Source organism: Bidens hawaiensis, unplaced genomic scaffold (assembly GCF_021521415.1).
Source record: "Bidens hawaiensis isolate Kalapana, Puna unplaced genomic scaffold, B.hawaiensis_p1.1 tig00052405_1, whole genome shotgun sequence".
Classification (NCBI taxonomy): Eukaryota; Viridiplantae; Streptophyta; class Magnoliopsida; order Asterales; family Asteraceae; genus Bidens; species Bidens hawaiensis.
Window position 1 is genome coordinate 1 of NW_027506220.1, and position 8,119 is coordinate 8,119.

Here is an 8,119-nt window from a genome sequence, read left to right on the forward strand (position 1 = left end):
TTTGAAGACGATTAAACATAATTTATTGATCTTTGTGCTTCTTCATTTGAAATATGACACTTTAAAGGTGTGAAAAATAGGCGTTCGTGTAACACCTAACCTTAGAAGTAATGATGCTATTAGTCCATCATCCATATATGCCACATTTTAAAGATATCTAATACATAGATAAGTGAATTAATCTCATGAGTCATGATTTTCATTTTTCTTATTTATTTATATATATATTTTGTTGTGACACAACACTGACAACCATCAACGACTTACATATACAACAGAAAGAAAAACTAGGATTGTTGCATAATTTTAAGAGGCGTAACTAAAATAACCACATCTATCCTATTCATTACATAATTTGTTGTTTTTATTTTCTAGGTATAGCAGTTGGAATACAATATTCTTTTACACGTAGTTTTAAATTTAATCACAATCTTTTATGGTGAAGACTAATTAACATGATGCAATTTGTAGGGTGCATTGAAGTTTATGAAGTTAACGAAAGTTGTTTCTTTCTTAATTAAATCACAATCGGACAATTTACAGGATTTGAGAAGCCAGGTCCATGTTTATATGGTTTTCTAGCCCAAAAATTGTTGTTAGTTTTTGATTGACTCTATATGTGAGCTTGGAAGAACTTCTGGAATCTGTTGCATGTGTGTGCAAAAACTTTACCATTTTTTGTTTTCTATTTATTACCTTATATATATTGTACAATGCAAAACACGTCTTTATGATAGGACGTTATTATTACTCATATTATACATCTTTTTTCATATACGTAATTCGTGTGCATATAAAATGAAACCGTCAACTTCATACAAGCTAAATCATATATAGTTGACGTAGGAGCCAATAATGAATGGAATTAGCATACAAGACATACACTCATTCACACCATACTAACTACTAAGGCGGACAAAACTGAATCTAACACCAGCTGACATTCAAACAAAACGGCTAAGTGTTTTCCGGTCGCTACTAAAAGCTTACAATTAATTTGTTGGTATAGTAATCACCTTTTCTTGTGATTCTAGCATCAGTTGGGATACCCGCCGCAACGTGCGGGCTCTCCTACTAGTTCAAATAAATTGAGATCTATAAAGACCGAACAAACATGAACACGGTCATGTTCGTGTTCATTCATTTAACTTTAACTAAACACGAACGTGAACAGTTAAACGAATAGAGTTTCTTGAACTCACAATTTTTTTTTTAACTTTTAAACATTTTTACAATCGGGTAAATAATTTAAAAATAATTATGTCGGATACATCGGGTAAATGAATCAATATTATCGGGTATATTACAAATCCTAAACCCGTTCCAAACTCTCGAAAAATTTAAAAACTAATCCCAAACTCTAATGGGTCAGGTAACACCGTCCCAGTTATGTCGGGTTTCGGGTAATGGGCCTCGTTTAGTGGGGTAGTAGTTGCAAGGACTAAAGATGTCTGAAACATACATTTGAAGGGTTTCCTCACTACCACACTGTTTTGTTTTAGACCTAAAAACGCTACTATTTATCTTCTTCTATCCATGGTGTCGATCTCTCACTGTATGTAACATAACACATTGAGGTTAGCTAATCAATCATGGCGGCCGGATCACGAGGTCTCATTTCATACCTCTACCTCTTCCGTAGTAGTAGTAACATATCAAATCCTCCGTACAGAACCACCGTTTCAATAGCCAATCAGTTTCTAAGAGCCTTTAGTTCAGACACATCATTAGCCAATGAAAACAACAACAACAACGGAAGAACAGTTGAAGGTAAACCGGGAGTGATGACGGCTGATTCGAAACGGACCGGAGTCATCGCTGTGAAATGTGGAATGACGGCGCTTTGGGATAAATGGGGAGCTAGGGTTCCGATTACTGTTCTCTGGTGCGATGAAAACATTGTCTCCCAAGTTAAAACGCCTGACAAAGAAGGAATTACTGCTCTACAGGTCTCATCATTAGTTCTTAATTTACTTATTATTAGGTAAATCATTTGTTATAAGCATATGATCTAAACCTCCAATCCATTTTTTTACAATCTAAGTGTTACATTATTAATAAACTAAACCTCTGTACTACGAAGACTAAGGTCTTTAAACCAAAGTGAAGTACCAAGACTGGATGCAATTTTTAATGGCATGGAAGAAGTAAAAGTTTATTTAAGGAACTACAATAAGTTGGAGTCAAGCTGTTTTTATCCTCAAGTGCATTATATGCTATTCAATATTATATACACAAATAAATAGGAAAACTTAACAATTAAACATTGAAATTTTCATGTAATTAACCTTCAGATGATGCAAAAGGCAAAGCATAAGTCCTGCATTTATTGTGAAGACCAGCATGATCAGGCTTCTATAGTTGCCCAGGCTGTCCATTGGCAGAATATAAATAAAAATCTTGTTGACAGGTATAAATAAGTGTAGAATTTAAATAACTATAGACACAACTATAGTAGATTCGATATAGGGTTCAAATAATCAGTAAGCAACTAGCATATGAACATCGATGGTGCTCAACAATAAACAAATTTATAAAAGAATCACAAAATCAGAATATAAATTTTATATGTAAAATACCTTGTTAATAACATAAAAAAGCCGAAAGATGTGACACATCTACACAGAAATTCAGATGAAATTTATCAAATCTAAAATAAATCGATGAATATAAGAATCAGAGAACAAAATTTTCACACCACATGTACACCTTGAAGATAAAACAGATGGTTGATGGAGATTATGAGAACACCAATTCAGAGATAGAACTAGTCTAGTTAGGGTTTGGGTTTAGGAAGCGAGTGAGAGAAAAATGGAGACGTATTAGGGTTTGGGTTTAGGAATAAATGGACGACGTATTAGCATTTTATGTTATGAAGATCCGGTTCAAGCTATATGGATCAAATAGAGCTGTGTCATTCTTATCTAGTAATTGAGGAATGGGTTCAAGCGGGAAAAGTATTCGAAAACTTGATGAGAGAGTGACATGTGTCATCTAGTATTATATTTTATTAGAAAAGTATGATATGCGTAATGCTTTTAAATAAGGAAATGTGAAGTTTTATTAGCTGCAAAAGAGGTGTATTTAATTTAGGGTATAGGAAGTGTGTTTGATGGACCTGCTATTAGAATTGAAGATTAATTTTGAATCTGTTAAGTTTTCTTGATATATGTTTACTTGTGAATTGAATACCGCTATTCTGTTAATCACTTACTTATGCTGGTAATCGTTTATTGTATATCTTCTGAACTTAACACTGGTTCATCGTGTTGGTATATGGTTCGACAACAATTTTATTATTATGTGATGTCCTTTTAAGTTAGTTTTTTTTATAAGGTGTTCAGCTGAGGCTTACGCTCTTTCTGAGTTTCTGGTGCTTGGAGCATGCATACCAGGCCATGCAAACTTGAGAGTCTTGCCATTTGTTGGGTTGGGGATCTAGGTTTTAAAAGGTGCATGAGGGGCTCAGGGAAACTCAGATAGAAGCCAAATTCGAGATTGGCGATCTCCGATTGAATTTAAGAAACTAAATGCAAACTTGAGAGTCTTGCCATTTGTTGGGTTGGGGATCTAGGTTTTAAAAGGTGCATGAGGGGCTCAGGGAAACTCAGATAGAAGCCAAATTCGAGATTGGCGATCTCCGATTAAATTTAAGAAACTAAATAAAAATATAAAGATACTTGTTGCAATTTTCTCTTCTTTTCATTACTAAATTGAAATGCCTTTTTATAGGCTACAATGCAAATGAAATAAACTACACCCACTACTCCACTACTCTACCTAAGTTAAAGGAAACGTGCATTTAGGAAAAACAAAATAACAAACATGCATGCAAAGAAATGGGAAACATGGAAACATGGATAAAATAAACGTGGTGCAATAGGCTACGGGTTAGTTATGGACGGGTCATGGAGGATGGATCGTATCATACGGGGCTTGACGTGACGCTTCTTGTACTTCTAGGTCATAGTTTGTCTATGTAGGAGGAAAGTATGTAAAAGCAATCCGAAGGGTGAAATATTTTTTGAAAGGTTTAGTTGATAGAAGATTTTTATGTTAAACTGATGAGAGAGACAATTTTTTGGTTGTGAATAAAGCTTATTTGGTTGCACATAGAGCAACTCTTCAGGTACGTGATGCGCGCCTCTCGTGTCTCGTATTTTGGGACCTAAACGTCTAGAGCTTCTCATGTCTTTTGAAACAGGGTACGGGATTAGTCAGCTCATGCATGTGTGCACAGTGCACGTCATATTTGCTGAATCGAAGGCACAAAGTTGAGCTTTGGGTGTAGTGGCAAAGTGCTTAAAGGGTGAGGCCTAAGATGAACGACGCATATAGCTTGAGCATGCCATTTTAGGGGTTTTAGATATGCTGCTGCTTTTTCTGTACATCATTAAGTTTGAAACCTCATAGGAAATTAAGAAACCTCATGAGGAACATCATCAACTAGACAGAAATTTTAATTTTTTAACTTTATTATCAACAGTAGTTTGAACGTTTAAAGGGCACGTATGAATGTTATTATCAAAATTCAACAGAAAGAGGTATGTACAGGTACAGAGTATGAACAGCATCATTGTTAGTAACCATTTTAGAGGAAGAAGCACCCCAATGAGAGAGAAATTGATACAGAATTACCTTTGAAACCAACAATAGTATAACATCATATTGGGTTGAGGATATAAGTGTGCAAATATAAATCGAGGAACATGAATTAGAAATTATTTTCTAATGTTGATTAAGGAGAAGATTTAAGGAGAACCAAAAGAAATGAAGGGTTAGGTCAAATCTTAGATTGAGTTACTAGGGTAACAGGGTATGGGTGTTCACAGTTTGGTTTTAAACCGTCAATGCTTCTGACAACACTCTGCACATTCTAACCCGTATTTAGAGCTTCTTAGTAGACTTCCCACTATGGCAACAGATGAGGAGTTTGATTAAAAGTTACTGTTAGGCATGAATGAATTATGATTAGCCGGGATAGAGCCAGTAGGATCATTTGTGTACATCTGTGAAAAATTGCAATACTTGTGTTGTTTTATATGATTAAAAAGATATCCATTACGCTCTTACAGTATTTTCTTATTGCTAAGATTCTTGAATATGAAATGCTACAAACTGCAAAAGAGGTATTTTTAATTCAGGGGACAGTTGGTGTGTCTAGTGAACCTGTTATTATGATAAAGATGGATTTTGAACCTCTTAACTCTAATTTTTGGTAATCAGATTGGTTGTGGGCATAAAAAAGAGAAACACTTAACAAAGCCAGAAGTAGGACACTTTCGAGCACAAGGTGTTCCTTTGAAGAGGAAGTTAAGAGAGTTCCCAGTAACCGAGGATGCGTTACTGCCACTTGGCACTCAGATCAGTGTCCGTCATTTCGTACCTGGTCAATTCCTTGATGTTACTGGAATCACAAAAGGAAAAGGTTTCCAGGTGACAACTTATATAGCATTAAATCATGTGTTTTTTTTAATATACATACATATGTTCCGTCATCTGTGAACTCTTGTATGATATTTATATACCAACTCAGGGTGTGATGAAAAGATGGAATTTCCAAGGTATGCCCGCGTCTCACGGAGCATCAAAGTCGCATCGAAGTCCTGGTTCTACAGGTCAGAGAGATGCTCCGGGTAAGGTATGTTGTTATATGTGGGCTCATTTTAACATTTTCCATTAGTTAATTTCTTTGTGTTTTCTTGCAACATTTTGGTGGATCTGATAAAAACCTTCTTTGAACCAGGTATTTAAAGGTAAAAAGATGGCTGGTCGTATGGGCGGGAAGCAGAGGACAGTTAAAAATGTGTGGGTATACAAAATAGACCCTGCAAGGAACTTAATTTGGGTTAGAGGCCAAGTATGATTCTTGATTTGGATCTATGTTTTGTATATATTTTATGAAATTATGCTCACATTTTGTTATATCGGTGTATAGGTACCGGGGAACGAGGGGGATTTCGTATTTCTAAAAGATGCATTGTACAAGAAACCCGATATATCAACGCTTCCGTTCCCGACTTACTTTTCAACAGAAGATGAGGATGTGAGCAGTTTGGAGCCACTGGTTGCAGATCTTGGAGAGACAGATCCATTTATGGCTGCTGATTGATCAATGCAATCCTACTATTATTTTTGTTTTATGTTGCTCAAGGCTTCTTAGAGGTAGGTTGGTTGATTCTTGAATCTTGATGAATGTAAAAGCTGGGAAGTAACAGCTTGGACTTTTGTTTTGATAATAGAAATGAAATGTTGTGGTTGCTTAAAACTATAGAACTTAATTTTTAATAAAATTATAAGTTTTGCCATTAGTTGTGATATTTGTTTATGTTTTATAATTGGGTGTTAATAATTGAATCTTTTCATTCTAAACAGGTATAAATGGTTTGTAATAAAGTTGTAAACAGATTTATGGTTTTTAATGATTTGTACTACCCTTGTATAGTTTGGGTTGAGTGGTTTAATTGTATTACAACTCGAACACTGCTCATTTATTAAACTTTATACCTTATTTATCAATTAAGTTGAGATTAGCTATATGATATTAAACACCGTGATGCATTTTTGGACCTGCCATGTTTTTCTTGGTCTATTACATTCAAACCCTAGATATTTACATCCGAACACGCATTTATACATTCCCTAATCAACACGGAAGCACGCATTATCAAGGTAACGGTTCTTGTGAATCTCCCAAACGTGACAGGTGAAGATACGCATCTGTTCCTGCAACACAAAACAACACAACACACGTTCATCATCTTCAAGTACCAACAAATAAACCATATTGGTTGTCAAATTGGTTTAATTTATCAACATACCATAGCCTTCCATGGAGATAATTTGCAAATCCCCTCCAAAATACCGAGCATACAACCGGCTAATGGGTAACCCGTATCCATAACCCGCCATTGTCACCACACCCGTGGATCCAACATCTAACCGCTCATAAACCGGATCACGTGCAGTACTATAAAGATATGTAAAAATCCTAGGAAGACCACTTCTTGCTATCCCACCACCTTCATCTGAAACCTACTCACAAATAACACATCAAAACCATCAAAACATGAAACATAAATTCATAAACTTTAATCTAAAACATAAAAAAACCAAGCATGCCTTGATTGTAACATCTTCTTCTCCATCTGCCACAATTATACATATAGGCGGTGTTGGTTTGTCTGACTCCATAAACCGCTCTTGGACTGCACGCAACAAGTTTTTAACCAACTCAAACACCATCATATGAAAGTGCGTCGGGACATAGGGGAACGTGAAACTAGGATCACCATAGATATTAACATCCGGTGCACTGCCATATTCCCGGAAACAAACAGAGCGTGCATCTTCACTTGCGTCTTTAGCTACTTGAATTGGAGACATTTTCGCGTGTATATAACCGATACAGTTCGGTGGTTGGTTGGGATCATGAATCGCCACGTGTTGACCTGCGTTTGACCAAGATTTAAGCCACAAAACCAAGTTTAACATACATAGAAAAATCAACAGGGTTTGATGCTAACCGATTAGCATTCGAATTCCGATTCGTGACATGTAAAACCGATCAAGAAACTGGTGGATTTCATCAAGACCTTCATAATGAAGCTTCTGGTGAAGACTTTTTTTCAACTGTTGAACTCCTAGAGCCATGGTCGGGACGACATTATTATGTCGTACCTTAATCAGCTTAATCATCTGTGTAAATTCTCTCTCGTCATTTATGTTCTTGATCTCAGGAAAGGATCTGAGGTCATGGAACGAATCCAGATACCAATCGCGCACCTGAAAATCAAAACCATACACAGTTAGATACAATGAAATTCCATAAACAAGACAAGAGTTATTTAAATAAACCTGAATATTTCAACAACTTTTTTCCAAGAAACATAAAGAAATTGAAACCCCATAAACAAGACAAGAATTTGGTAAATAAAAACCAGTTTTGCAGACAAATTCAAGAACAGCATAAAACTGAAAACCCGAGGAAATAAAAAGATATTTACTTGAAGAACAGGAGGTTTGTGAGAGAGGCCATAAGGAAGCGAGTGGAGTTCAATGGCACGTCTAGTGATCCTGATGGGAAGCGATGATCATGTTCCGTTGGGAGGGAGGAAAC

The 8,119-nt window shown here is 35.8% G+C and overlaps 2 protein-coding genes across 2 annotated transcripts; one reads left to right on the forward strand and one right to left on the reverse strand.

Annotated features, from left to right (window-relative positions):
- The first annotated feature begins 1,588 nt into the window (after positions 1-1,588).
- Positions 1,589-6,389, forward strand: LOC143617139 (large ribosomal subunit protein uL3m-like). The gene is made up of 5 exons (XM_077089792.1): positions 1,589-1,949; positions 5,227-5,436; positions 5,537-5,641; positions 5,747-5,860; positions 5,939-6,389. Exons 1-5 carry the CDS (start codon positions 1,593-1,595, stop codon positions 6,110-6,112), a joined length of 960 nt encoding a protein of 319 aa, XP_076945907.1. The 5' UTR covers positions 1,589-1,592; the 3' UTR covers positions 6,113-6,389.
- Positions 6,390-6,443: 54 nt separating this feature from the next.
- Positions 6,444-7,828, reverse strand: LOC143617140 (pyruvate dehydrogenase (acetyl-transferring) kinase, mitochondrial-like). The gene is made up of 4 exons (XM_077089793.1): positions 7,527-7,828; positions 7,123-7,451; positions 6,822-7,035; positions 6,444-6,726 (listed from the first exon to the last, which is right to left on the reverse strand). Exons 1-4 carry the CDS (start codon positions 7,696-7,698, stop codon positions 6,668-6,670), a joined length of 774 nt encoding a protein of 257 aa, XP_076945908.1. The 5' UTR covers positions 7,699-7,828; the 3' UTR covers positions 6,444-6,667.
- Positions 7,829-8,119: the final 291 nt, after the last annotated feature.

What these genes read in the sequence shown, in the direction of transcription:
- LOC143617140 (XM_077089793.1), bottom strand. Translation starts at nt 7,698, where the DNA reads ATGATTAAGCTGATTAAGGTACGACATAATAATGTCGTCCCGACCATG. An exon ending in CGGAATTCGAATGCTAATCG is followed by an intron (nt 7,452 to 7,526) that starts GTTAGCATCAAA and finishes GGTCAAACGCAG; the next exon opens with GTCAACACGTGGCGATTCAT. An exon ending in AAGAAGATGTTACAATCAAG is followed by an intron (nt 7,036 to 7,122) that starts GCATGCTTGGTT and finishes ATTTGTGAGTAG; the next exon opens with GTTTCAGATGAAGGTGGTGG.
- LOC143617139 (XM_077089792.1), top strand. Translation starts at nt 1,593, where the DNA reads ATGGCGGCCGGATCACGAGGTCTCATTTCATACCTCTACCTCTTCCGT. An exon ending in AAGGAATTACTGCTCTACAG is followed by an intron (nt 1,950 to 5,226) that starts GTCTCATCATTA and finishes TTTGGTAATCAG; the next exon opens with ATTGGTTGTGGGCATAAAAA. An exon ending in CAAAAGGAAAAGGTTTCCAG is followed by an intron (nt 5,437 to 5,536) that starts GTGACAACTTAT and finishes ATACCAACTCAG; the next exon opens with GGTGTGATGAAAAGATGGAA.